The sequence below is a fragment of the Trematosphaeria pertusa genome, assembly GCF_010094035.1.
Source record: "Trematosphaeria pertusa strain CBS 122368 unplaced genomic scaffold BU26scaffold_7, whole genome shotgun sequence".
In the NCBI taxonomy this organism is placed as follows: Eukaryota; Fungi; Ascomycota; class Dothideomycetes; order Pleosporales; family Trematosphaeriaceae; genus Trematosphaeria; species Trematosphaeria pertusa.
This window is the reverse complement of record NW_022987218.1, coordinates 1,802,233-1,829,348: the sequence shown is the minus strand read 5'-3', so window position 1 is coordinate 1,829,348 and position 27,116 is coordinate 1,802,233. Positions and strand designations below refer to the sequence as shown.

At 54.9% G+C, this 27,116-nt stretch overlaps 11 protein-coding genes across 11 annotated transcripts; 6 read left to right on the top strand and 5 right to left on the bottom strand.

Moving 5' to 3' along the window:
• Positions 1-165: 165 nt before the first annotated feature.
• On the bottom strand, positions 166-3,087 carry BU26DRAFT_519448 (uncharacterized protein). Its single transcript, XM_033829058.1, has 2 exons — positions 585-3,087; positions 166-520 (listed from the first exon to the last, which is right to left on the bottom strand). Exons 1-2 carry the CDS (start codon positions 2,660-2,662, stop codon positions 475-477), a joined length of 2,124 nt encoding a protein of 707 aa, XP_033684345.1. The 5' UTR covers positions 2,663-3,087; the 3' UTR covers positions 166-474.
• Positions 3,088-3,211: 124 nt separating this feature from the next.
• On the top strand, positions 3,212-4,973 carry BU26DRAFT_426951 (uncharacterized protein; the record flags this gene model as incomplete). Its single annotated transcript, XM_033823707.1, has 2 exons — positions 3,212-3,895; positions 3,939-4,973. 2 exons carry the CDS (start codon positions 3,212-3,214, stop codon positions 4,971-4,973), a joined length of 1,719 nt encoding a protein of 572 aa, XP_033684344.1.
• Positions 4,974-5,741: 768 nt separating this feature from the next.
• On the bottom strand, positions 5,742-8,341 carry BU26DRAFT_564993 (sulfate permease-like protein; the record flags this gene model as incomplete). The annotated part of the gene is made up of 3 exons (XM_033833333.1): positions 5,742-7,799; positions 7,874-8,019; positions 8,071-8,341. The coding sequence occupies 3 exons, from the start codon at positions 8,339-8,341 to the stop codon at positions 5,742-5,744; spliced, it is 2,475 nt and encodes an 824-aa protein (XP_033684343.1).
• A 2,626-nt stretch (positions 8,342-10,967) lies between these two features.
• BU26DRAFT_519445 (putative 3-demethylubiquinone-9 3-methyltransferase) lies at positions 10,968-11,874 on the bottom strand. Its single transcript, XM_033829057.1, has 2 exons — positions 11,745-11,874; positions 10,968-11,688 (listed from the first exon to the last, which is right to left on the bottom strand). Exon 2 carries the CDS (start codon positions 11,671-11,673, stop codon positions 11,173-11,175), a length of 501 nt encoding a protein of 166 aa, XP_033684342.1. The 5' UTR covers positions 11,674-11,688; positions 11,745-11,874; the 3' UTR covers positions 10,968-11,172.
• Positions 11,875-11,978: 104 nt separating this feature from the next.
• On the bottom strand, positions 11,979-12,630 carry BU26DRAFT_564991 (uncharacterized protein; the record flags this gene model as incomplete). The annotated part of the gene is made up of 2 exons (XM_033833332.1): positions 11,979-12,207; positions 12,374-12,630. The coding sequence occupies 2 exons, from the start codon at positions 12,628-12,630 to the stop codon at positions 11,979-11,981; spliced, it is 486 nt and encodes a 161-aa protein (XP_033684341.1).
• Positions 12,631-14,426: 1,796 nt separating this feature from the next.
• Positions 14,427-16,471, top strand: BU26DRAFT_531226 (siderochrome-iron transporter MirB; the record flags this gene model as incomplete). The annotated part of the gene is made up of 7 exons (XM_033831009.1): positions 14,427-14,608; positions 14,663-14,880; positions 14,933-15,328; positions 15,374-15,626; positions 15,678-15,682; positions 15,745-15,862; positions 15,916-16,471. The coding sequence occupies 7 exons, from the start codon at positions 14,427-14,429 to the stop codon at positions 16,469-16,471; spliced, it is 1,728 nt and encodes a 575-aa protein (XP_033684340.1).
• A 929-nt stretch (positions 16,472-17,400) lies between these two features.
• BU26DRAFT_426260 (extracellular dioxygenase-like protein) lies at positions 17,401-18,768 on the top strand (the record flags this gene model as incomplete). The annotated part of the gene is made up of 4 exons (XM_033823661.1): positions 17,401-17,779; positions 17,831-17,973; positions 18,019-18,184; positions 18,257-18,768. The coding sequence occupies 4 exons, from the start codon at positions 17,401-17,403 to the stop codon at positions 18,766-18,768; spliced, it is 1,200 nt and encodes a 399-aa protein (XP_033684339.1).
• Positions 18,769-19,051: 283 nt separating this feature from the next.
• Positions 19,052-20,654, top strand: BU26DRAFT_605189 (DHS-like NAD/FAD-binding domain-containing protein). The gene is made up of 3 exons (XM_033835576.1): positions 19,052-19,650; positions 19,698-20,391; positions 20,444-20,654. The coding sequence occupies exons 1-2, from the start codon at positions 19,194-19,196 to the stop codon at positions 20,258-20,260; spliced, it is 1,020 nt and encodes a 339-aa protein (XP_033684338.1). The 5' UTR covers positions 19,052-19,193; the 3' UTR covers positions 20,261-20,391; positions 20,444-20,654.
• A 200-nt stretch (positions 20,655-20,854) lies between these two features.
• BU26DRAFT_519442 (uncharacterized protein) lies at positions 20,855-21,464 on the top strand. Its single transcript, XM_033829056.1, has one exon. It carries the CDS (start codon positions 21,067-21,069, stop codon positions 21,388-21,390), a length of 324 nt encoding a protein of 107 aa, XP_033684337.1. The 5' UTR covers positions 20,855-21,066; the 3' UTR covers positions 21,391-21,464.
• Positions 21,465-21,848: 384 nt separating this feature from the next.
• BU26DRAFT_605188 (uncharacterized protein) lies at positions 21,849-24,303 on the bottom strand. The gene is made up of 3 exons (XM_033835575.1): positions 24,167-24,303; positions 22,682-24,114; positions 21,849-22,625 (listed from the first exon to the last, which is right to left on the bottom strand). The coding sequence occupies exons 1-3, from the start codon at positions 24,270-24,272 to the stop codon at positions 22,251-22,253; spliced, it is 1,914 nt and encodes a 637-aa protein (XP_033684336.1). The 5' UTR covers positions 24,273-24,303; the 3' UTR covers positions 21,849-22,250.
• Positions 24,304-25,488: 1,185 nt separating this feature from the next.
• On the top strand, positions 25,489-27,067 carry BU26DRAFT_505378 (uncharacterized protein; the record flags this gene model as incomplete). The annotated part of the gene is made up of 3 exons (XM_033826848.1): positions 25,489-26,215; positions 26,245-26,859; positions 26,916-27,067. The coding sequence occupies 3 exons, from the start codon at positions 25,489-25,491 to the stop codon at positions 27,065-27,067; spliced, it is 1,494 nt and encodes a 497-aa protein (XP_033684335.1).
• Positions 27,068-27,116: the final 49 nt, after the last annotated feature.

The following is a 27,116-nucleotide window of genomic DNA, read 5'->3' as shown; positions in this document are numbered from 1 at the left end:
CTTTTCACACCCAATAATCGGCCCCGCTCGAGTTTTCTTACCGGACCTCCTCCTACTGCTACTACTGCTCGTGTGAGTCCTGTTGATGTATACCTAAGATGCACCAGAGAGGGCTGAACTGAACTGAACACGGGGAGACAGACCACAGAAAAGCAATGCATGAGCGTTTGGAAATAACCTTCATCGTCGCCTACGACGCTCCTCCTGGCGTCCTTGACATAGATATTAGTCTGTACATAACCACCCGCCAACCAGCCGGCTAGCCAGCCAGCCGCCGCCGGAGCACCAGAACGCAATGCAAATCATGGATACACACAGACACAAGCCACGCTCCAAGTGCGCATTCAGAAAACGCACGCACACTACGCCCCAAATATGCTTCATTCGAACAGCAGGAGCGGCCCAACATACTGTAAAAGAACAGAACCCTCCCTCCCTTCCATTAAAACCACCAACGCGGGTGCTCCTACTTAACTAAGGATTCGCCAGCGCCAAACACGCATCGACCGCCAGCCCGACCCTGCACACGCGTCAGCATCTCCAGTCCAGATGAGCGAGCAAGTTGGGATGGGATAAAGACTAACCGGCCCTCCTTCAACCGCACGACATCGTCAATGACATCGCGATCGAGCTGCGGAAACATGCCCGCGAGCGTCTCGACGACTACGGCGTGTTCCTGGCGCTGTATGCGGCGCGCTTCTTCTGCCTCGGCGGAGGCCTGGCGGGCGGCGGCGTCCTCGGCGGAGAGACGCTGCCGGTACCGCTCTTCTTCTGCGGTGCGCCGCTGCTTTTCGTTGAGCTGCTCTGGCGGTGCGTTGCCGGGGTAGTCGGAGGATCTACGGCCTAGTGGCGGCGGCGGTTGCGGTGTTAAGCGTGGGGTGTTGCCAGGCTGGGGTGTGGCAACGGGATGAGCGGACGAAGAGGTGTTTGTGTCGTTATCGGAGAAGATGCGGCCGATGGTGCTGAGGGGGCGCTGTATCGTGCGCAGTAGGCCTACCACGGCGGCGTTTTCTTCCTCTGGCTGCTCTGCCTCGCTCTTGCCGTTGCGTAGGCTGGTTGAGCGCCGCGGGCCTGCTCGTTCGGCCTCTAGCGAGTTGCGGGGCGTGACTTCGGGCCGGGCAAGGGATGACTTCTCTGAGAGATGCAGGTGTGGCGATGGCATGCGGCGATGCCCGGGTGTGGTTGGGGGATTGGTTTGAAGGCGCAGCTGCGGTGTGGGCTCCGGCTCGTGGCGTTCAGCGATGGCAGACACGGCCGCCTCAACGTTCTTCTCGAACTCTTCGTCGGTCACGGTGAGCGAGGTCCTGTCGAGCCCTTCGATGAACTGGATGGCGCCCATGAGGGATGAGATGTAATAGCCGGTTTCACCGCCAAGCTTATCCTGGTTGCGGAAGCGCAGAATGTACTGGACGTTGGAGACGAGGTGATCAGGGTTTGCTTGGAGTACGGTGTAGATCAAGAGTGGAACGAAGGCGTCGGCGGACTGGTCCGACTGCGATGTCCGCAGGAAGCCAAATATGACTTTGCAGCAGTTTAGGATGCAAATGACCTTGTCCCTGGGCGCCCGGTAGCTCTTAATCTTGAGCAGTTCCTGCTGAGCCAGATGCAGAAACTTCCTGCCCTTGTCTCCGACCGTTTTGATGTCCAGATGTTCTTCCTTGACCCATTTATATATTCGGACCTTCTGCGCAAGGACCTCGTCTCGTTCCACATCCTCCTGATGCTGGCCTCTTCGACCAGGCCCCAGCGTTTCCTGTCTCCGCCTCCCCTTCGTATGCTGCGCGGGATCTGGTGGGGGAATCGCTGGCGAAAAGGTCTGTGTATACAGCCTGTTCATGACTAGCTTCTCCATGCCTTCTCTCGCGTTATCAAACTCGGCGTCCGACACGGTCCGCCACACCTCACATTGCGCCATTTTCTTGCTGATGAACTCCAGAAAGTCTCCTATTATCTTAACCTGCTCATGCACCATCCACTGCTTCTTTCCGAACTCGAGGAGGAACGATCGCAAGAATTTGGCAACGGGATCGGCAGTCCGATGACGAAGTTGCTCAAGGAAGCGATGAAAATCAAATGGGAGGTCGGGCTCGGGGTCCGGCGCGGGGAGAGCTGGTTTGTAGTGTGGAGCATGCCCGGTGGGTGACATGGCTTCGTTGAGCGACGTATTAGTCCCAACTCTGTAGAGGGAGGATGTCCGCGGTGGCGGCGGTGATTGCAAGGGTTGCTCGGGCGCCGCGCCCTCGGTTGGTGTAGGCAGAGGCTTGTCGAGGGGCACCAGGCTTGACCGGCGAGGGGGATGCGTTATGGGGGACTCTAGCAGAGGAGCAGCCATCTCCAGACGGGGAGACATGATCTCGTCCGCGCCGGGGCCGCCGTGGCCGTGTTCGAACTGCTCCATTATGCTCTGTATCTCCGACCGCGAGTCGTCTGCAATGTCCTCCCCGCCTTCGTACTTTGAGGCATATTCGGCTGCCTCTGCATCTTCCGAGTTCCTCCCACTTGACTTGGTTTGTGATACGGGCGACGTGGTGCGGCTGGGGACGTTGCTGGAGGACAGATACTTGTCGTCTTTCGGCGGTGGGGGAGGCGGCGAGGGAGAGCGGACGGGTGCTTTTCCAGCAGCTGTAGAGGTCGAGTCGGGCGGCGGCGTCGAGGATAGCATTGTCCGTGCTGGCTCCTCTGTCATCTCTTCGACGGTGTCTATCTCATTCCGTGCCTTTTCTTCAGTCGATTCCGGTTTTAGCCTCTCATCCTGAGGTCTGCCTGCCTGCCCCGCCGGCTTGTGATCCCCCTCGTGTTTCTCTGTGCTGTCCGGTGGAGGTGCGACCTCTGGCGCCGATTCGGTCGGGGATAACGCTGCTTCAGCTACTTTGTTCTCGAGTCCATCCAGCTTCTGCTCCTGGGGGTTGTCCGGGGCTGCATCGAGTTGCGGAGTTTGGCTCGGGGGAGACATAGGCCGTCATCCGGCTGCGGCGCTAAGGAAAGGGTCGGTTCAGGGTGGCAAGCTTCCATGAACCCTCATAGGAGTCCTCGGTGAAAAATGCGATGAGCCTGAGGGTGCAGTGTGTTCGGCGCCGTTCGGTGCTGTGCCAGTGTTTGGACTGCTGCTCGCATAGGCCAAGCCATCGTCGGCGTTCCACTAGCGCCGATTGGGGCGCCAACTTCATCGCACATCAACCACGCGTCTCTATCGCCATCCCCCCACGCTGCCATGTGCGGCATCTTCTTCTCGCTCAGCCAGCATAGCTACATAGACCCCGATCCCAGCACCGAGCAGCTCCTCAAGAACAGAGGGCCGGACAGCATCGGGAAGCAGCACATACTCGTCCCTGTAAACGCTGAGGAAAATATAACGTCCCCTCAGCTTCATGCCACCTTTCTATCGACAGTGCTCTCACTCCGAGGCAACACTCTCGTATCACAACCGCTAAGAGATGAAGATTCCGGATCCGTCTTGTGCTGGAACGGCGAGGCCTGGAGCATCGGCGGCCACTCCATCTCGGGGAACGACTCTCGGGTCGTCTTCGACGCTCTTCTGGAAACATGCACGAAGGAGACCACTAATCAAAAGAGCGCCTATGTTGAAGGGCTCGTTCGCGTCATTTCGTCCATTCGGGGCCCGTTCGCCTTCGTCTTTTATGACGCGCTTAATCAGCGTCTCTTTTACGGCAGAGACTGCCTGGGGAGACGCTCGCTGTTGCGGAAATCCTCTGCTGAGCATGAGTTGATCCTGTCCAGCGTATGCGACAACGCCACTGGCGACTTCTGGGCGGAAGTAGAGGCTGATGGAATCTATACGGTTGATCTGAAAGAAGCCCCAAAATCGCTCTCGCTCGCTGTCGTCCATATACCGCATCGTCTCAAAGGCGGCGACGAAAGTAGCAGTCCATCTTTTGTAGGTAAGTCCCATATTCTGGGAGTCTGGCTAAAGCGCGCAGGACCTACCCTTTCCTGCGATGAACAGATCCATCCATGGAGACATGCCGCGACCCGGGCGCGAAACCGTCCGTAGGCTTGAAATGGCTCTTCGATCATCACTGGAGCTTCGAGTGCAGCATGTCCGAGAAGCCGTGGAGCCTCCTGATTCTAACCAATCAGTGCAGGATGCTAGAATCGCCATATTGTTTTCTGGGGGGCTCGACTGCACGATATTAGCGCGCATGACACACGAACTGCTTCCATTGACTGAGCGCATCGACTTGCTGAACGTGGCCTTTGAGAATCCTCGCATCCATTCACAATTAGATCCCAGCGCCTCACCTTACGAGCTGTGCCCGGATCGTATTACGGGAAGATCATCACTCGCGGAGCTACGCAAAGTCTGCCCAGGACGACTTTGGCGTTTCGTGGAGATCAACGTTCCATACTGCGAGACAATGGCTCATCGGGGCAAGGTCATGACACTCATGCATCCCCACAATACCGAAATGGACCTCTCTATCTCCTATGCTCTCTTCTTTGCCTCCAGGGGCGCCGACATTACACACGCTTCAGCAGAGACATCCGCGCCGTACAGGAGTGCCGCTCACGTCCTGCTTTCTGGATTAGGTGCCGACGAGCTGTTCGGTGGCTACCAGCGCCATGCTGTAGCCTTCTCGCGCCGAGGCTATCCGGGCCTGGTTGAAGAGCTAGAACTGGACTTCAATCGACTAGGAAAACGCAACCTCGGGCGAGATGACCGCGTCATTAGCGACTCTGGGAAAGAAGTTCGGTTTCCCTATCTGGACGAGGAGTTCATTGCCCTCGCTTTAGAGCTCCCGGTAAGTGTCAAGTGCGATTTTGCGATCCCTCAGTCGGCAGCGTCAGATGATCCAACTCAACTCCTGGAGCCCGGAAAGCGGATCCTGAGGCTCCTTGCATGGAAGCTTGGCATGAAGAGCGTTGCCACAGAGAAAAAGCGTGCAATTCAGTTCGGTGCCCGTACGGCGAAGATGGAAACCGGAAATACCAAAGGCACCAATGTCTTGACGTGATTCATGTAAGTGTACACTTTCATTGCCTCCTGCAGTTTCATTCCGGCTATGATTAGAACATCAGCCCAGTCCTGGGCGACCCGGTGAGACACCGGAGCATCGCTTCATGCCTCTTCCATCGATTCTTCTGAGCCGATGGTACGTATGTGGTGGGCTCTTGGAGTCGTTGACCGCAAGAAGTGTAAAAGGCAAGTCTGAGCCTCGAAGCTTGCTATAGACTATATCTATGTCATTGACTTTTGATCATCACTGACGCTTTAGCCACCAGGTCCTGTCACTACTCCGCAACCTCACCGTTGAAGTGCAGCGAGGAGTTGGAGGATCAAACCATCGGTGGAGCAGTGTTCTCCGCCACGCTCCGTCTCAGTTCCGCCTCACAATCTCGACTTGCATTACTATTCACACGTCAAACAGCACCTCACCCCCTTCGACGTCACTAGCGCTAGTCCATGAATGATCACAAGCGTTTCCGAACCCTTAGTATCTGGAATATATCTCCGACGGGCGGAGAGGGTGGGCGATAGGGTGGAGTGGGGCATTGTGCTTTATGGCGTTGCGGTTGCGTTGCGGGGTTTAGTGTATTTGCTCAGCTGAGAAATGAACTGGACAAATTGATAGTTCTTTTTGCAATGGTGGGCGACGCCACTGTGGACCTAGTATGCTATGAAAATGCTAGTATGCTATAACAATGCCAGCTGAGGTGGGAGTCTTGCTATGTCCACCCGCACTCTACCCAGAACGCCGAAACAATGCACATGCTCAAGTGGCTCAAGGCGACACCCCGGTATCCCTATGCTCCTCTGCATGCATTCCGCGCAGCTCATCTCTCTTCCTAGCATCCCGTATCGCAGCATCCACCGCATCCACGAGATCGACATGGAAGAACGGCCTATCCACACCGTACAGCGGCTCCATCTTCCTCTTCTCCTCCGTGACTTCGACCGCCGGCGGCGTCTCCTCGCCCGCGACCTGCTTCCCACTCGCCTTCAGCGGCGCCGTGCTCGTGCTCCGCCGCGACTCCTCATCCTGGGCCTGCAGCTGCAGCTTGCGCGTATCCCTGTCGCGCTCGTCGTCCTCTGTCGCGCCGGCGAGCGAGGTAGCGACCGTGTACACGGGAACCCAGTTCCCGAGCGCGTCTGGGTTCTTGGTCGCCGGGTAGCCGAAGCCTGCGAATGCGAGCGCGCGGCGCGTCCACCGGTTCTGCACGCCTGCGAAGTGCCACTCCACGACTGCGGGCGCGGCGTAGCGATCCAGCGTGTTGCGGAGATCGACTAGGCCCTGGATGCTGGTCACGTCGAGGACGTTGACGGCGGAGAAGTCGAGGACGATGGCGCGGAGGAGGGGCATCGACTCTGAATGGGTGATTTGCTTGGCTGAGGGCGGGGCGTCGACCCACAGACGGTCTTTGAGTGGAACACCGTCATCCGCCTGTGTTCGGCGGGTGTGGGCGAGGATGTACGAAAGGAGGTAGTCCATGTGGTATGCTTGGTTGATGTAGTTGAAGTTCTCGTTGAAGCGGTAGATGAAAACACCTGGGTAGGGGGGGTCGATCTTTACGTTCGGGTTGTGGCTGCCCTTGTCCTGGAGGGGGACGAAGACCTCGCGAGCGTGGACTTGTTCGGTCTCGGTTTCGCCGGTGAAGGAGCTTGCCGAGGAAGAAACGACCTCGCACTGGCCGTTGCGCATGATGCGGGTGACCTTGGCTAGGCCGGGGAACTTTCCCGGTGTCCTTGCCATGCGGATGAGGAGGACGGCGAAGGAGAGTGCGATGCCGGCGTATATCGATGTCTCCAGGTCTGTGAAAAGAGCGAGGACTACGCCGACTACCCAAATGCCTAGCTCAATCGGCGAGAGCTGCCAGTACTTGTACAAGTTTTTTGGTGGCGTTATTAGGTTGTAGGTGGCATGGATGATCAGTCCGGCAAGTGCTGCGTGCGGGATGTAGTAGAACACGGCGGTCAGGGCATAGAGGGCCAGGATGAGGACCATGGCGCTGAAAAGCCCTGCAAGCGGTGTGCGCACTCCAGCCTTGGATAGAACGGCAGAGGCACCAAAGGACCCAGTGCACACATAGCCTCCCACAAAGGGACTGAGAATATTGGCGGCACCTTGAGCGAGAATCTCTTGGGAAGGGATGACTGTGTAGCCGCATATGCGTCCGAAAGATTTGGCGATAGCAATATGCTCTACGATGAGAATGATGACGATGGCAGGAAGTTGCGGGGCAACTAAGCCGAATAGTTCGGTGTCCAGTTTGGGTATGCCAGCGTGCGAAAAGCCTTTCTCGATGGTACCGACGATGCGGAACTTTGACGCTTCCTCGGGCGTATTCCGGTGGACCAACCAACTGATAAAGGTATACAAGAGCACCGTGAAAGTCAACCGAAGAGAAGAGATCAAGGACCACATTCTCTTTCTCGTAGGTTGCCGTATCTCCATCCTCGCGCACACATCTTTAATGAGGAAGAGCAGGATGATGGAGGTAATACCGATGGCGGCATCCAGCTGCGTTCTCGGGAGGCTCTTGAGGGTATTGATGATGACGATATATGGCGATTCCCGTGTGTTGATCCCAGTGATGCCGAGGGCAGCGGGTACCTGAGTCGACATGATGGTGATGCTGGCGGACGTAACAAAAGCGCTAATCGGGATGTAGGGAATAAACTCGATGAGCCACCCCAAGCGGAAGAAGCCCAAAAACAGTAGGATCAGCCCGGCAAGGAACGAAAGTGCGTGAGCAACCTGCTCGGGAGGGTACACGCCTGGGCGTTCGGCTTCGACGCTGCTGACTACGCCGCCTACTAATAGGGACCCAACGGCGGTGGTCTAGTCAATGATTAGCATGAGTTCGCAAGATGAGGGGAATCTTTGCAATGGAAACGTGGATAAAAGTCGCTCACCCCAATGACAATGTCTTTCGACGTGCCAAAGATCCAGTAAAGACATGCGCCGGTGAATGTCGTGTACAAGCCGTATGCAGGAGATAAGCGGGCAAGCAGCGCATAGGCCATAGCCTGAGGGACGACAACAAGCCCCACAGTTATGCCTTGAAAATGTTAGCACAGGGCATGCGGCACTCTCTCTAAAAGATACTCACCAGCGATGGAATCCCCAAGCAACCAGTGCAGATTGTAGCGCCGCATCCACTGTGCGCTAGGGAAGAGGTTCTGCACATACTGCCCCGCCCCGGCTGAAGTAGGTAGCAGACTTCTAAACCATTCTGCGACGGTTGGGTCCTCTTCGAGGAACGTCTCTCCAATGGCCTCTCTGGAAATCTTCTGGAATGTTTCCGTCTCTTGCCGTCGGCTCTCGGGGTCAGCGTGGAACACCCTGGTCTGAAAGAAGGTCCCTATCCTCCCGCTAGGCATGATGATGATGTTAACGGATTGGTGAGGCGGTGTGGTCCATGGAAAAGTACTAACGACCTGTGGAATGCGAGTGATTGCGACAATGATGTGTCGCGGTTTGTTGGATAGCGATCGTAGTATGCGTCCCAGCGAGAACTTAAAGGTGGAAGAGCGAGCGCTATATGGAGGGGAGTCTTCGCCATGCCTGGATCGGCGAAAGCAAGCGGCTGTCGGCGTGCCCAGGAAGTAGCAGTGACGCGCTGTCATACTAGGGCGGCCGTCGCCGACCAGCCGGGCGCCGTCGGGCGAGAGGTCTTGGCACAGCTTTCTCAGGCAACTCTCCGTCCGTACCCGCAGCGGAGTACGAGATCAGGATCACATTGTCTGTCAAGGCCGTCAGCGCTGACCTGACTCTACGAAATGGCATTCGATAGGCGTGAGTGCTGGGGGTTTGCTCGACGCTGCCGGAGGACGAAACGTAGCTCACCCGATCGATCCCCACACGCAAACAACCACATTCCTCCTGCGACAGCCGGTACAGCGAGCCTTGGCGCTGGATGTAGCGCGGCGCATTACTGGGTGAGAGAATGGGGATGATCATCGGGCGTTTTGTGGAATGTGGAACAGGTGCGTCCAGTCCATCTCTCAACGCTCCCGACCCCTGGAGGCGAGTACGCCAAGACTGGTCACGTGCAGCTCCGCTCCGCAAATTCCAGGTTCCGATGCCCAAGTTGGGGTAACATGCGCAGGGAGGGATTAACGCTGAGCTTGTGCGGAAGAGCCTTGCGAATAAGAGCGAACATCGTCGGTGATCCAAGTGTTGCTGCTCTTGCAAGGCTTCGCCTCCAACATCCGTCGCGAGCTTGCTCAGCCGATGACCAGACACTGACAGTCAACAGCGTTGAGAACACTGCTCGGCGAACGTCAGTTGGGCCACCTCCAATCAGATACAAGGCCTTCCTATTCCTCTATTTCAAGTATAGCTATCTATGCCCACTGGATTTTCCCCGCCAGCGTGCCAGTCAAGCTTTTCAGCGCCACACGCATACGGTTCGTCGCCTTCAGTGGCTCAAGCCTGAAAGATTGACTGCAGTCTAGACTTGTGGAGTTGCGAAGGTCATAGTCATCAGAACGGGCAATGGCGTGATCGTTATCGTGCTCTCTGGGTCTTCAAATCGCCTACAAACTTGCGATGACGAGCTCGCCTTGTTAGAATGCGCTTGATATCTTGTTGAAACCATCTCTTTCTGGACTGCGGACGTGTTGCCTTGGCGTCCCTCGGGGTTTGATTGCGCGATGCAAATTGTACGCCGTCCAAGCAGCGCCAGTTTTGTTTGAACGGCTATCCACCTTCCCGTCCAACTTGCGGGTTCCAGATCGTGTGGAGAGCGATTATGTCTTCCCCACTCTTCACCGTTGCTGTAGGTAGCTTTTCGTCGAACCCGTCAAAGAAGATCATTCTTCTTGCTCTCGGCCTACGGCCGGTAAGATTGCGTGTAGTCGATGAGAGGCCTGAACTGCGCGTTAGCTAGTGCATCGAGCAGTTGCCTAGCTTACAGTAGTTATCTCTAGAGGCCGGTTCGCTCGCATGAGACTCTTGATGTGGAAATACTACAGCAGGTAAGCCAGTACATCTGCTGTCAAGACCTTGGGTCCCTCGTCGCGAAAGCAATTGGAAGAGACATCGATAAGGAAATCGAATTTCGACGCGAATAATTAGCGTCATTGGTATAGAACTGAATTTCAATCCCGGGGAGGTGCTTGTGCGAAAACCACCTTTCATATCGAGAACTGAAAATCATTGGTATGAGGGGGATTTCATTGCGGAAAATGTTGCAGTGGCAAAACCTATTTTCAGTGTAGAAACCTACATCTCTCGATATCGTGATGAATTTCCATCCGGGGGAATCACGGGTGTGAAATTCAGTTAGAATGCGAAAACCGGAGATGCGTTTGACGTTTGTGTTGAGATGGAGGAGCGTAGCACCTAGCTGGCGGCAGCTTAGGCGATGAGGCCAGGCGCCGACGCTCCGCGATAGATAGCAAACATCCATTTCTAATGGGGACACCTAGCTGCAAACTCCGGTATACAATTGATTCCAATCCGAAGAGCCAGGCAGTTTCGCTATGAAACCCTTTTTCTGCGCGGAAGATTACAAGTCTTCGGTAAGAAAATGCGTCTCACGTCGCTGTGTCCCCGGTATGAAAGATCTGTACCTTTGCAGAGAGCTAGAGAGCCTCGGTATGAACATGAATTTCATACCGGGATGCCTCATGAACGGCTTCGATGTTGAACTCATGTTTCTATGCGGGCCAGCTTCCGGTATGAAACTCTTGTTTCTATGCGGAGGGATTGGACACTCCGGTATGAAACCTATTTCTATGCGGAAAGCTTCCGGTATGAAACTGCCCGGCATGAAACCTATTTCTATGCGGAGAGCTTCCGGTACGAAACTCCTATTTCTATGCGGAAACGCTCCGGTATGAAACCCCATCCTGACGCAGAGAGCTTGGACGCCACGGTATGGAATCGCTATCCTCTGCGAAAGGCTTGGAGATTTCGATAAGAAGCTCATTTCCATAGCGAAGACCCCCGTGGGCGGTATCGGTATGAAATCCCAGTTTCTATGCGGAAGGCTTGGGATGTCCGGTACAGAACTGGAATTCATATCGAAGGACCTCTGGTATGATATTCTGGGAACTTTTGGTATCAAACACATTCCAATTTGAAAACCCTCATGTACAGCGACAGTGCAGCAATCCCACAAGGAAAAGCCAGGCCAAATCCTCCAACGCCCTCACTTGCTAAGCCCTTAGAACCGAGCCCGAGCCCGAGCGCCAACGACAACTGCTCACTCCTCCCCCTCATACGCCTTCTTCAACCCCTCAATATCCATCTTCGTCATGTTCATCATAGCAGCCAAGACCCTCTTCACCTTTTCGCCATCCTTATCCTTCATATACTCCATGAACTGATCCGGGATAATCTGCCACGAGACGCCCCACTTGTCCGCCAACCAACCGCAGGCCTGCTTCTGCTCATCACCTCCCTCACCCAACTTGTTCCAGTAATGATCGACTTCAGCCTGGTCGGCGCAGTGGATCATGAACGAGGTAGCGGCGGTGTGGAAGTACAGTGGGCCGCCGTTGAGTGCGACGAACGGATGCCCGTTGAGCGTGAAGGAGACGATCATGACGGATCCGGGCTCTTTCTTGTGGTGCTCTTGGCCGACGGACGTGTAGTGCGAGATGTTGGTGATTTCGGAGTTGGGGAAGACGGACACGTAGTTCTTCGCGGCTTCTTCGGCCTGGCTGTCGAACCAGAGGCAGGTGGTGATCTTGTTGGGAGACATTGTAGCGCCTGAAGACTTTCGGGGGGTTAGATAAGAGAGACTATGCGGGGCGATGCCGACGACGCACTTACAACTGGGGCTAGGCAAGGGTGAAGGCGATTGAATGTGAGAAGAGCGTCGGAGTTCTCGCGAAAGGAATGCTGCGACAGTAAAAGAGGTGGACTGAAAGGCAGTATTTATCTTTCTTCGTTGTTCTGCTTGTGCGACAGCCAAGACGCGTCGGTGAGGGGTACGCGAGTGATTAGTTGACATGGCGTCGCGCTATCACGTGAATGGCGCTGTTGCCTTGAAAGCGAGGAATGCGATCAGGCTTTCACAGCCTTGCGGCCGTAAGGATGAGAATTAGCAACATGCAATTGGAGAATGAGAGGGTTAAGGCTGTCCATATTCATGGCCGTCGATAGGAGATCGTCCAAACCACTACGATTAAGCACATCTTCACGACGGCTAAATGTCGTACCCCAAGCCGTCCAATTAGCAGTCCTAAGCTTGGACACATCATGGCCAAATCCGCAGTGATATGCTACCTTGTTCCTAGTCATGCACACCGACGCTCGACCGGCGATTGTCAGCGTTGCGTACTGCGTCCTTTCTCCAGGCTTCACTTATATAGCAATAGCATTGGCGCCCATACTTTTCTTGACCTCTCCAATCGCAGGACCAACTTCCCCAACAGCCCCCTCAACCCCACCCGGATCACTTGGCAATGCGATCGTTGATTTGGTCCTCGATGTCATATTTCATCTGGTCCAGCTTGCTCTCAAGCTTAGTGAGACTCATAATGATGGCGTGCCCAAGCGCGTCAAGGCGCTTATCGATGCGGCCAAGTGCTTGCAGAATCTCCTCGCTCGGTCGGTTCTGGGCGGCGGCTTGAGAGTTTTGGAGTTTAACGACCTCGTCGGCAGCGGTCTGCGTAGCGGTGGCTATCTTGCGGAGTTCCTCTTGAATGCGGTCCATGGTTACTTCAAGTAGCTTGAGTGGTGGATTTTCCAAGGTAGATGTCGACTATATTTATGGTTGAGGTTGCTTGTTTGTCCGCTAGTATGCGGATTGCGAAAGCCCAGCGGAGAACCTTCTTGGTGGTAATGGAATTCGCAGACCTTCCAAGCAAACCTTGGAATGTTGAAGAATGGCGGAGGAGTGACGAGAGAGAAGCGCATCTGCCTTCCATGCCACCGAAACTCGCCGCGCACCTCTTACCAGGACTCATTTTATCGTCGACCAATGCAGACCGAGCTTTTCGTGTGATACGAAATGACCTCGCGTGAGTTTGCCCTCAAAGCTCCAGGTCGTATTGACACTTCCATATGGTGATGATTTCTATCTCGAGTTAGTCTAAAGACAACAAAGCGACTACGTGCTGATGGCAGTCGAAGGCTCAGGAGAGGGTCCCACGATTCCCCGTCACCTCATGTATAAATATCCTTCTTTGGCGGTTAGCACTGCACCGATGAGTGCCCCTTCACATGACGCGTGCCTAGAAAGCTAGATGGGGCAAGCGCGATATGACTGCCTTAGGACTGATCTATTTCGAGATCCTTTACGGTAACGCCTATGACACTTAATGCACACTCTACAGCCATACATCAGTATTGAAAGTTGGCTAATTCCGTGTGAAACGCTTCACACTCCGTCTGCATCCGGCAGTATAGCCGTAGGTGGTCCTCTGAGGTGTGGAACTTGTCACGCAGCGAAGCGCTGGGATCTGCGAGTACTAGTAACGCCTAGAAACTTCGCTCGAAGCTGGATCCAATTAAGAGCTACTAACTCCCTCAACAGGCGGGAATGCCAAGAGCTTTGAGCTTGGGCGGTTAGCATGATTCGGGGAGAGGACAGCGTATACTGACTGGACAGAAAAGCAGACCAATGCAGAGTGCAGCTAGGGGCTCCATATCCGAACTCAGGTTCTCGGGACGCTTCGAACGCTCCCTAGTGGGAGGACGCAAAGCCAGGGTTGGCGGCTCTTGCGGTAGGGAAGTCTCGGATTTAAGTGCTCGCTGTACATGCTCGTAGAGGTAACTCTACGTGGCATTGTATGCATCTGCGAAGGCCTCCACGGTGGCCGTTACGCACATCATAGTTGGAGAATCCCACACCTTGAGAGGCCGGGTTGTGGACGTGGACAAGGACGGGCTGCGGTCAATTCTGCTCTTGCGGATAGCTTTGCATTGTCTGGCAACACCTGCTAAGTCAAAACAAGAAACCCCGCAGATAGCGCCAGGGGTGGAAGAGAGAAAGCGATGCATGGTCCGACATCGCGAACCCCACGCTAGCGCCAAGCCTGGTGGCCTGTCTCCCACACGCGGCGCTTTCCTGCCGCCGCGCTACACCACCAAGCCTTCGCCACGTCTGTCGAGCCTCAACTCTAACGCACAGCTCACGAGGCGCATTTACGATGTCACCGTCTCTTCGCAGTTTGCAGGCGATCCTCAGCGGAGCCGGGACCTCGGCAGTAGGCCTGACAACGCTAGTGGATATCTGATGATCTGATAGATCCGAAGTCGGTCCCGAACCTGCCCCGTTCTGGCAACATCTCCACCACCATCATCCCGCTCGGCCAATCGAGCTACTACGAGGGTCCAGTCTATTACAAACAACCTGGGAAAGGATTCTAGTGTGGGAAAATCCTTGCCTTCGTTCGCAATGCCTAGAATACCGAGTCGGCCACATATATGGCGGGCACCCGTCCCGTGGAAACACAACGCTCATCCTTTCCCAAATCTTTTCGTGACCCCTCGTCTCGGAGAAACACGATGGCCGCTGACAATCTCGAACGAGAATCGCACACGGCCGAAAAGATTGCCGATGAACCCAAGGCGGGCAGTAATGACCTGGAGAAGTCTGAGACGGAAAGCTTCAAGCAGGATGGGGTGAAGAATGTCGAAGCCGTCACCTCCGTGTGGTCCAAGAAGGCCCTGTGGCTTACTTTCGTCATGTGAGTGGATGCTCCCCATTGACTCCCTATGATCACAGTGCTTAAATTCCCCAGGATCTACGTAGTGCAGTTCGTCGACATGCTCATGCAGAACACCCAGTCCAGTCTCGAGCCCTACATCACTTCGTCCTTCAGCAAGCATGCGCTCCTCGCAACGACAAGTGTTATGTCGAGTATCATTGGCGGTGTGTCCAAGCTCACCATAGCTAAGATCATTGATATCTGGGGGCGTGTCGAGGGCTTTGGCCTGGTCATTGGACTTCTCGTCATCGGTAAGTTCTAACCCCTAGCTTTCTCATCGGCTTCGTTAAACCATTGGATCAGGTATGCTTATGAAGGCCCTATGTCAAAATGTACAGACCTATGCTGCCGCTGCGGTCTTCTACTGGGTCGGCCATACCGGACTTGGATATATCATTGACGTCTTCGTGGCCGACATGACCTCTCTCCGAAACAGAGGCATAATGTTTGGTCTCAATGCCACTCCTACTCTGGCGACGATCTTTGCTGGACCCGCGATCGCGCAAGCATTCTACACTCACTCCAACTTCCGATGGGCCTTTGGCTGCTTCTGTATCATCATTCCAGTCATTGCAGCGCCAATCATGGTCAGCTTCTGGATGAACCATCGAAAAGCCAAGCGACTTGGGGTGATTGCTGGACGGAACTCCGAACGCACTTGGCATGAATCTATTCATTACTACGTCGTACAATTCGACGGTACGTCCAGAAGCCATTGCCCAATTTTCTACTAACACCCAGCAGTTCTCGGAATGCTTCTGATTACGGCTGCGTTCGCTCTGGTCCTCCTCCCTATGAGTCTCGCTTCGTCGTCCAAAGACAAGTGGGCAAGTGGAAGCATGATCTCTATGATCGTCATTGGTGTCGTGTGCTTTGCGGCCTTCGCTGTCTGGGAGAAGCGATTTGCTCCAATACAGTTTTTGCCCTGGCGGTATCTTAAAGACCGAACTATCCTCGGCTCTTGCATATGCAACTTTGCCATGTTTATTTCTATCTAGTAAGAGTTGCGCCCTTCCCCCTGTTGTCTCGCGGAATCTAACTCTGGCAGTTGCTGTAAGCAAACTCTGCGGTACGAATACCAAAGTAAGACATCGCTAATCGTACCTCCGCTCTAGGGGATATTTACCTCACATCCTACATGCAGGTGGTCAATCGCGTGAACATTCGAGACGCTGGCTACATCCTCAACAGTTACTCGCTTACCTCCTCCGTTATTATGCCCCTTTGTGGCTTGTAAGTTAGTCTAGAGAAATTTGCTGATGTACTCTGGCTAAAGAACCGCATAGGCTGATTCGTTATACGGGCCGCCCGAAAGCCGTCGCGTTGGGGGCTGTTCCTCTCGCCACACTCGGAACGGGATTACTCGTCTACTTTCGTCACCCCGGAAGCAAAGTCGGATACATCACGATGTGCCAGATACTCAACGGCGCAGCAGGCGGTATGCTTTCCATTGCCATGCCTCTTGCTGTCATGGCCTCCGTCAGCCACCAGGAAGTCGCTGTCGTGCTAGCACTACATGGCCTCTTCGCGTCCATCGGAGCCGGTGTTGGCCTCGCAGTATCGGGTGCCATGTGGACCAACCTTCTTCCTGCCGCCCTCGTCAAGTACCTTCCCGAGTCACACAAGGCCGAAGCGATGACGATTTACGGTGACCTTACCATTCAGCTAGGCTACGAATGGGGTAGCCCTGTGCGAGAGGGCATCATCGCTGCTTATGGAGAAGTGCAGAGAAAGATGGTCATCGCAGGCGCATGCTTCATGCCTCTCCTCTTTGCATCCATCATTGTCTGGAAGAATCACAATCTCAAGAAGATTGAGCAAACCCGAGGTAATGTGTTCTAAGCAACCGGGCAGATTTGGAATTCGAAATGAGGCTGCATACGTACGCCGCGCATTCTGGTATCCACGACGGCTACTTTACTTCGCCTGGAGCGTACAGTGCATGGTGTCAACGCCTCTCTACTTGGCGCTTCTGGAGTGGCAACTTCAACATCTTGCGCTACTTCATTCAGTGCTCCATGCACTCTCATTCCATCTTCCTGTTCACATTTCAGAATTTCTCTTCTTCACGTCAACTTTGGTCTCTCCCACTTCTTTCCTTGAGAATAGCACATGCACAATGCCGTCACCCCGGCGATTTCCGGCAGTTAATTTAAGGCTGCAGTCGCGATGGTCCTATCAGCAATCGTATATACGTAAGCCCCAAGACCGCTAGTACTTTATCTTCAGATACCCCAGGTTTTTGATCTCTTCGAAACTGGGGCCCATTGAAGTTCCTAGGGACTCCCATATAGCTTACGACGCACATGTCTTGGCAGGCTGCCATTTCAACCGTCGTATATTTTACCCGGATTCAACGGCTGCCCTTCGAGCGGAAGGAGAGCTTATTTTGACGAATTCTCCGAGCAGTCGACAATCCTTTCCTGTGCCGACGGAACCGACTAGCCGGGGTCTCGAGCAGCTTTGCAAACCCTTCGCCGTCGATGCTTGTTCCGACGTCTATGGGCAGCAGAAAGCTATAGCACCAGCCTCCATTTTGCCGTACCCGCATACCCATCGATATGCTATCCTCGGTGCAGCTAAGAAAAGAAGGATGGTTCGATACGCAATCTAGACTATACGACCTCTTACGTGTCCATGGAGCAAGAAGACAAGAAAGAACGGCGTCTATCGAGAATGCTTGTCTCGAACCCTAACAGGACTCGTCTATAAGAGCGAGATCTGCCGCGACCATCACCACCAGCCAACAGTTCTGAATCGACGTCGAAAAGATGGTTCTCGTTACCAAGTCCATCGCCCTTTTGGCAGCCGCTCTCCTTTCTTCTGGTATTCTCGCCCACCCCGGTCACGATGTCAAAGCCGAAGTCGCTCAGCGCGCGGCATACATGGCAACAGCTGAGCGTCGCTCTCTTTCCCACTGCGCTGAGAAACTGAAGGAGCGCGGCATCGAGCAACGCTCCATCGCCCGCCGCCAGGCTACCGTCGAGAAACTGCGCAAGAAGCGATCGCTAGAAGTCCGTGACTTCCGCCAGGCGCTCAACACGTCCCATCAGTCAACTCAGAACTACACCTCCCAGACTCCAGCTGATGTTCTCTTTGCCGGGAACAACTCTTGCATTCTGTCTCCGGAGGTTACCGAAGGGCCGTACTGTAAGGAACTCTCCCGTCGATGAGGTTACATCGCTGACCCGCGGTTTGTAGATGTGACCGGCGAACTTATTCGCCAGAATGTGATTGAGGATGAGCCTGGTGTTGCACTTACTTATGAGGTTCAAGTCATCGACGTGAACACTTGCGAACCGTTGACGGGCGTCATGTTAGAGATGTGGCACTGCAACAGCACAGTAGGCAAGGTCCGCCGCCTTTCCCGCTCCATCTGACACAAGTAGGGTGTTTACGGTGGCATCGCTGGTGGAAACGCGGGCGGTGTTTCCGACGAGCGTGAGCTGAACAACACCATGCTGCGAGGTATTCAGCCCAGCAAGGAAGAGGGCGTTGTCATCTTCGACACTGTCTTCCCTGGACATTATATGGGCCGAACCCCTCACATTCACGGTAAGCATAACGCTCGCTCCATATTTTTCCGCGCCCTCGCTTCATCAACAACTATATACTGATTGCATGCAGTCATGGCTCACCTGAACGCCACCACTCTCCCTAACGGCACGATTACCGGTGGAACCATCTCGCACGTCGGCCAAGTCTTCTTCGACCAGTCCCTTATCTCCGCCGTCGAAAAGACACAACCTTACAGCACCAACACCCAGCCCCTGACCACGAACGAGCAAGACTTCATCATGGCACAAGAAGCTGAGACAACCGACCCCATCATGCACTATACAATGCTGGGCTCTCAGATGGAGGACGGCCTCTTCGGCTGGATTGCGTTCGGGGTCGACCCCAAGGCCAACCACACTGTCATGGCAGCTGCGAACTATGGGAAAGACGGCGGAAAGGCGAACTCGAACCCAGGGTTCCCCGGAGGCCCCGGAGGACCGTTCCCCACCGGAGGATTTCCCCCAGGGTTTAGTGGCTTCCCCGGTGGCTTTCCGTCGGGCTTCCCGATGCCCTCTGGCTTCCCGATGCCTACCAACCTCCCCCGCCCAAGTGCGACGGGAAGTGCGGGACCCGCGGCATAGCGGCCGGCCGATGCAGCGTGCGGGGGTGAACCGGGGTTATGCTCGGCAGAAGGAACATGGCTGTTGTGAAGAATATTGAGAGTCTCTCAAGAACACTTTTCATTCAGAGGTACTCTCTCAATTCGCAAACTGTATTCTAAGCTTCGGCTAGGCCTTCCGTTGGTAACTTCGATGAAATTGGCATAGTTCCTTATTTCCCAAAGAGGCTAGGCTCGACTAGTGGCTTGGCAGTGAACAGTCATCCAACAGTCACTTCTCACTTTCGTCTGTACACCTTTTAAATGAAATTGTGACCCACTGCCATTTATATCGTCAGAAACCTTCACACTGCGCCCATTATCGAAATTGCTACGGCAGATACCGAGGGTAATAGTGCGCCTTTTGCCCCACGCCCAAAATACCAACCGTCGCCAAAAAGCCTCGATATGGACCCGCTGCAGCACGCAGTTGAAGAAGCCTCCAAATCACCACCTAAAAAAGCACGAGACAAGAAGCGAGAAGCACTGAAAGCGAAACAAGCTAATCGCAAATTCAAGGGTGCTTCTGCCCCTGATCCCTCTTTGGGAATCTCACTCGAAGACTTCACGTCCTTCACAGAGACCTTGAAGACATCGAAAAGGATCTTTGCCCTGCTTGGAGCCGGACTTTCCGCTGGGTCAGGCCTCGTTACGTTCCGCGGCTCGGATCGGCTCTGGAGAGGCATAGAACCTCAAGACCTCTCCGATCCGCAAGCCTTCTTTGACGATCCTGCAAAGGTGTGGTGGTTCTTCTCGGATCGCATGAAGAGGGCGCAAGAGGCTAAGCCGAATTCCGCACATGTTGCCCTGGTCAAGCTGGCGGAGCATAAGGAGGGGTTCTTTGCTGTGAATCAGAATATTGATGGTACGCCATGAAGAGCATTGGAGAAAGCAGTGTGCTGATCCCTACAGGCCTCTGTGAGCGCGCAGGATTCCCGCCTTCTCAGATCGCACAAATCCACGGCACCCTATTTAAGATCAAATGCAGCAAGCACAGCGCCGAGAAAGACAAGTGCGACTATGTCACCGAGGCGACATACCCCGTCAACGAGAGCCTGACGATTCCCTACGATGTCGACATCTCTGACGCCGCGGCTCCTCTTCCAGACGTTGGAGTTAATGACCTGCCTCGCTGTCCCAAATGCGACAACCTTCTCCGCCCCGCCGTTGTGTTCTTCGGCGAGGCCACCCCTCTTTCTATTACCGAGCGCACCTACAACTTCACTTCTAACGGCCCCATCGATATTATGCTCGTTATCGGCACTAGCGCCGTAGTCCTGCCAGCAGCGATGTACATCCCCGTTGCAAGAAATGCGGGCGCAAAAGTCGCTTTCTTCAATATGGAGGAGAGTGATGAAGGGCTCGCGACGGCCTGGCCTGGTGACTGGATGTTCAAGGGCGATGCCGCGGCTACGGTTGCAGATATGCTGAAGGGAGTGGTTGGAAATGTGGGTGGCCGAGGTGGGATGAACTAAGATTGCACATAGCAGGAGTGGCTAAAGAGCGAACGGGCTTGATGAGCAAGTTTTGAGAATTGATCGCGACTCCATGCTTTTGACGTACTCGCTCAAGCCGCCGACCCGCAATGGGAAACAATCTGGTACTCGTGGCCACCGGTCAGCATTGTGCACCTAGTGACACAAGCCCTCGCAGGATATAAACCTGAGAGATAGCATCTTCTGAGCTCATAATAACCACCCATACAAAGCTTGGGAGCCCTCGCTCTTCACTAACGACTGTAGTTAAGTCGTTCCCGCAAATGTTGAACCGGTAGGGTTGTGGTCACGGGAGAGCGCCTACAACCTCGAACTACGCTGCAACGGCTCTATCATACCAAGCGCGACTACCATCCAACTCCGCAAATACTCCTCTATCTACGCCCGTGGGAACGAAAGCGTCTAATCCAGCGTGTATATACGAGTAAGCCCTCGCCTAGGCTCTCCATTCTTCCAGATATAATACCCTAACTGGCACACAGATAACTCAAATTCAGATACAATGACCCAACCCAGCATCGCCACCACCTCCCTAGAGAGCCCCACCAGCACCTTCGCGGAACTCAAATAATTTCTTTCCCAGCACCTCACAATCGACATCTGGAAGCACTTTCTTCGGGCACCCCCTAGACGGTGCTCCAGATATCCTCAACCACGCGTCATCGCCTGCCTCGACCTCGAATGGTACGAGGATCCGCGGCTCGATAAAATCACAGAGGCAGGTATTACTCTGATCCGCGGTAGCGACATCCCAACACTCCAACAACGGCGATTTCAAAGCCTTAATGCACACCTCCACAACGCACCACATCCGCCTCGTCGAAACCTGCCACAAGCGCAACAAGAAATTCGCGCCCGGCGTCAACGACGCGGAGAAAAACTCGCTATACGCACACACCCGCTTCCTCTCAGTCGCAGCGGCCAAAGAGAAAATGCTCGAGCTCCTCGCCGACCAGCGCTGCCCCCACGGCTCCAAGGCCCCGGTGCTTATCCTCGGCCACGGGCTCAACCAAGACATGGGCAAGCTCAAGGCGCAGTGGGGCCTGAGGCTCAACGGCATCGAGTCCGTGGTGCACATCTTCGCCTCGGTCGCGAAGCTGGCGCGGTAAGCAGGCATCCATGGACAGCGCCGCGGCAAGCTCGACGGAATGCTGAGGAGTGGGGTATCGGCGCGGCGTGGAAGCATAACAGCGCTAACGATTCTGCCTACGCGCTTGTGCCCGCAGTCCTTGTTGGCATGCATCCCGTGCTCTACCCGTCGAGCCCGGGGACTACCCCGCCGACTCGTCGATCCAGGGCCGCGCGATCGACAGTATCCTCTCAGGCCGGTCTGTCGCTCGGCTCGCTCTCCCCGGGCCTCCCTGGGGCTTCGCGCAGTACTGCTTCTACTGCAACACGGCGGAAGAGCACAACCCCGAGGCCTGTGGGCGCCGCAAACAGGAGGATCCGTGCGCGCTGTGCCTCTCTGATCCTGGGAAGGCGAACAGGGGAGTATCGGACGAAGAAGGCGAAGACGCACCGAACGGACCGTTGCGTCTTCGAGCCGAATCATACGATTCCTTCGTTTCCCAGCTGGCTCGCTGTGAACCTTGACCAGGAGGAGCTGAGGGCCTTCTCGAGGGCTATGTATAAGAGGGACTTTACGGCTATTGGGGAGATGACGAATAAGGTGCTTGGTAGTGGGCGGATGGGAGATCGGGAGGTCGAGGAGTGGATAAGCTGCAGTGGGTGCGGGAGCGGAGTGACTGTGAGCGGGATGAGGAGAATGAGGATGTCGAATATGACTCAGAATAGTCTAGATCAAGCAGGGAGTTATACATGGGTCTGCTATAGGGCCACGCTAAGCTTGTTCATTTTCCAGTAGCACTCTAGAGTAATGTTGCTTGCTCTAGTTACATAAAACCCGTTGGAGACAGTGAGTCCGTCTTCTGGATTGCCATTGCAGCTCATCCTCCTCACTGCGACGCACTCAGTTTGTGCTGGCTTTTCCGTTTACCAGATCCACCAATCTGATGAAGTCCTTCGCCGTCTCTTCGTCGCAATCGGTAACGTTGACGCTGTCCGAGACATCCTTCCAATTGGAGCTAAGATGCGTGGAACCAGTCTCGGCCATGAATGTGGCAGAATCGCACACTCGAAGCTCTCCCTTATCGTTTGCAGAGAGAAACGCCGTGCGCATTCCGACAGTGGAGAAGCCTTGCTTCAGCACTTGAATGAAGAGAACGCTCCACTTCCCTGGCGCAACAGAGATTGTCGAGTCTCCGAGGTGCACGCCGGTTGATTGATAAGCAGCGCGAGCATTGGCGTACAGCTTTGGTGGAAGAGGGTGGACGGTGTAGGGTGACTTGACACGGAGTTAGTCGATCAAAGAATCGAGACCATGGCTATAGGTACACTTACCGTACTATCGCTGAGCGCCATGGCAGAGGCGAAGAAAAGTCCAGTTGTGCTTCTGCTAAATGGGGACGGGTTTAGAAGGGGTAGCGCTTTGATCAGTCTACCGGTAACGGTGAGGAGGGACTCTGGTGTCAACGGGGCGTCTCCAATAGGAAGGACCATGAGTGGAAGGGGTTCGAACGGGTCCCCAAGTTGCATTCCTGGAGTCATTGATTGGATTTCCTTGTAAAGCCTGCTTTCAGGACTGAATGGATTGGTCTCGCAGGAGGCATCTTCATGCTGGGCGCCCTTGGCCCAGGCCCAGATGAGCTGCGAAGCGCATGAACCAGGGAAATCGCTGACTGTTTTATTGGTAACCTCGTGAGCTTTGGCCCTGCGGGAGGCGCGCTTTTCGTACTCGTGGAATGGCTGGAGGAACAGGTCTCGGTGGAGCAGCTCGCGCACGGTGCCCTGGGCTACGAGGGCTTTTAGGTCGGCCAACGGGATTCCGTCGTTGTCCCAGACGCACAGTTTAAGGATTTTGTTATGGTGGTGAAGGCGAGAGATGTGCTCCGGGCTGAGATTGTGGTTGCCCGATAGGTCAAGCATCGTGATCTCGCTCGCCGCATTCGCCACAAGTGCGAGGACCTGTTCTCCGCTCAAGTCTGGGTAGAGATGTAAATCGAGTTCGTGAAGGCCCTGGAGAGCTCTTGTGAGCATATCAAAGCCAAAGGGACTGCTGCTGACAACCCCTGGGTGGCGGCTAAGGTAGCTTCGAAGACTCGGAAGGAAGAGGGGCAGTTGCTCCACTTCCTCCAGCAGGTCATCTTCTTCGGTCAAGAGCGTCTCAATGGTTCTTTCCATGGCTAGTCGAGTTAGCGATCCAGTTCCGGCGGCGGATGTCTGTGGCGACGTATCAGATGCGCACGGGTCGCTGTCGACCGGAGAAAGGCCATTTTGTTCGCGAGTTTTCCAGCTTCCATCAGGCCACGCGTCTTGCAGATCTCCAGAACCGATAAGCGGAAGCTTCTCCAAGCGTTGCATTACTCCTTTCATCTCCGCTGTGTGGTCGGCCGGCTCGTAATATGTTGTCAGATAGTCCTCTCCGGTCAATGGCACCATGGAGTCGCGGCCTCCGCATAACCATTGCACAAAGCAGTAGCGGACACCCTCCGGATTGGTAATGTCGAGAACAGTAATGCCATCGTTATTGTCGCCCTCGTCGAAGCCCATGTTCCATCGTTCAGGAATGACGAGACTGGTGTCTCCGGTGTCGGAGTCGACGCCAGCACCAATCGTGAGGCACGTTGTCACGAAGGGGAACTCTGGTATGCAGTTGTTCCATTCAAGCTTCTTCTTCCACACCTCAGCCGGAAGCGTTGAGGCGCGCGCGAGCTCAAGACGGAGAACATGACGATTTCCAGGATCTGAGAAGATCTTGATGAGACGATCGCATGCTGTCAGGTGTTAGTTTTGAGGCCGACCTGCGAGGGTTGTTCGCGAACTTACACTTCAGCGCGGACAGGCCATAGAGCCATTGGTGATGCACGGCAGCTAGGCTGCGGTAGCGGCCTTGGATCTTCGCAATTACGAAGAGCTGGTGTCGTTGGCCCATTTTGGTGCGCAGTTCTCGTGTGTGTGGGGGTGAGAAGAGGAAGTAAAGGAACGCAGGTTGCGGCGGGGTTATATATGCGGCGACGCGTGATCACATGATGCCCGCGGGCTAGGCAGCAACCCTGCACGGTCCAGAATGTTGCACAAATGTCGCGTTCAAGTGTTACCTGCCTGACGTGTTCCCCTTCACCGCCGAGCGCATTCACCGCTCTCAGCGCTACCGTGCTGTGCCAGGTCCTAGTACCGTGGTTCCCTCGGTTCCGCCTAACCCATCAACACCGCGACGATGTAGGCTTCCGGCATATAATCCTCAACAGGCCAATTATCTCAACAGGACCGGGTTTTAATGAGTTCAACACTTGGAGCGGTCACACCACCCTCTTTGATCTCTGCTGGCGAGCGTGGCTCGTACATATAGACAAACTACTCTTGCAAGCGTTAGACAGGGGCAGTCGCGAGCCATCGTGCAGCCTGTAGTAAACTGATTTCCGGTAGTAGAGTAGTTCCGATAGTAAACTGAATTTCCATTCGAAAAGTGTCGGTACGGGACTCCTTTCTACAGCGGAGGCCAATGTCCTTACCTAGGTAGTAGGGAAACACATAGATTATAACGCGAGAACCAGCGGTAGGAAATTCCGTTTCCGCAACGGAGGCTTACCATCGTCAATAGGAAATGAGTTTCATACCGGACAGCTTTCGGTATGAAACCTAGTGTTACCGCGGAGATCTACGGCCCTTTGGTAGGAAACTGCGGGAATTTCGCTGCGGAAAAGCATGGCTAGAAAATCGATTTCTCGATTTCATACCGGAGCGCTCTCGGTAGGAAAGGTGGAAAGAACGGAGTTTCACTACGGGGCTTACGCTCCTCCGGCAGGAAATCGCGACGCGCCGCAGCTTTCACCTTCCATGCTAACGGCCCGGATGTCTAAAGCTCCACTAGACTGCACACGAGCACTGTCCGGCCCAAGGCAGGAATTCACCCATTTCCAATTCCATAGATGGCAATGACGGGGCTTCCCCGGCGGGCTCTTAGGCAGCAGTAATGTATTCACTTCTCGGCCTCGGGGCACGCCCTATGTTTGAGCTTACGTCCAATCGCTCTATCGAAACCCTATACTCACTTTAACGCAACTCCCAACTCTACCCGCGACGTCGCCAAGAACATCGACCCAGCCCCATAATCCAATAAGGAGTACTCGCGCTAACGTATGTACACGATGAGGGTTTCGTCTACCATCTTTGCCCCGGCACTCATCTGGCCTCTTATGGGCAACGTGAGCCTAGTGTGTATCATGGGGAAATCCAACACCCCCAACCTGGACGCCGCTGTGAGCAGTCTCTCCCTGGCCGATGACCGCAACTCCTTCGACGACCTCCGTAAGTACTGCGAGTCGCGCCCCATGCTCGAGGTCATCCGCTACCTCTCAGGCATTACCCTCGACGGCCTAGTCAACGCACCGGAGAAGCTGCTCAAGGCTGTTCTCGTCAGCATTGACCTTGAATGGCACCAATATGAGCCGGAGGGTGAGATCACAGAGGTTGGCATAACAATCCTGCGCGTCGAGGATCTGCTGCACCACCCAGAGAAGTCGGACCTGCTAGGTCTCCTCAAGAATACGACCCGGTATCACTGCGTTAAGGAAACCTGCCACATGCACAACAAGAAGTCGGGCCTGGATGCCGAGAAGAATTTCTTGTTCGGCTACACGCGGTTTGTGTTTGTCACTGTCGACGAGGCAAAGCAGATCTTAACCAATGTGCTGGATGCGCAAACCTGCGACGACGGAAGCAAGGCTCCCGTCGCCATGGTCGGCCACGCCTTCCAGAACGACCGAGGCATGCTGAAGCGCAAATGGAACCTCGACTTCAGCGTCGGCGGGCTCGACGCAGTCATTAATTCGCTCGACCTCATCATAAAGAAGATGCGAGCATACTACATATACAGTACCAGCAAAAAAGACGCCATATTCTAGACTCCGCAGGCAGAAGGGGTATCATCAAAAGGTTCAGCGGTTTAGTACAGAAAGGATCCACGGTTCAGTGTAGGCAACAACCAGCAATGGGAGATTTGAACGCCCAACGCTTCCGACTAGTCATCTACTGGATCCACTCGATGAAGAAGCTCGCTCGTCAAGCCGGCGTGCTCGACAACGAGCCCAAATTCGAGAACATCATGGAGAGCTTCGGCATCGAGCCGAAGTGGCTTCGCAACGCAGGAAACGACACAGTATACTGCCTCGTCCTCACGCTGCTCCTCGGGCTATTCCCAATCCTCTACCCCGACACACCGTCCGGCTTCCCCCTCGATTCCTCGCTCAACGGGCTCTCTCTCAACAACATCCCCGACCAATTCTCCCAATGGTGCAAGCAGCAACCCTCGCCCACCCTCGGCAACGCGCTCTTCTGCTTCTACTGCGAGATCGCCGACGACCACCCTGCGGACATTTGTCCGAACAAGGACCTGCAGGTCTGCCATCTCTGCGCCGGCGCGCCGGGCAAGAAGAACTACCAGTATCGGAAGAAGCCAAGGGGCATCGGGCGAGTCGCTGCCTCTTCCAGTACCGGCACCACATCCGGCCGCTGCCGGAGTGGGTGACGAGCAGTTTATCCAAGGAGGATCAGAGCGCGTTCTCTCATGCAATAGGGAAGGGCAATGAGCTGGCGGTGGGGAGGTTGGTGGCGCAGAAGACATTGGGACCGGGGAGGATGGGGGAGCGGGAGATCGAGGGGGAGGAGCGGGGGCGGGAGAGTGCGGTGGAGGGTAGTGAGGAGAGCGTGGATTCAGATGAGGAGTGAGTATCTCGCCCGCCTCCACTGGCACTCTGGATAGATTAATATGCTCGGG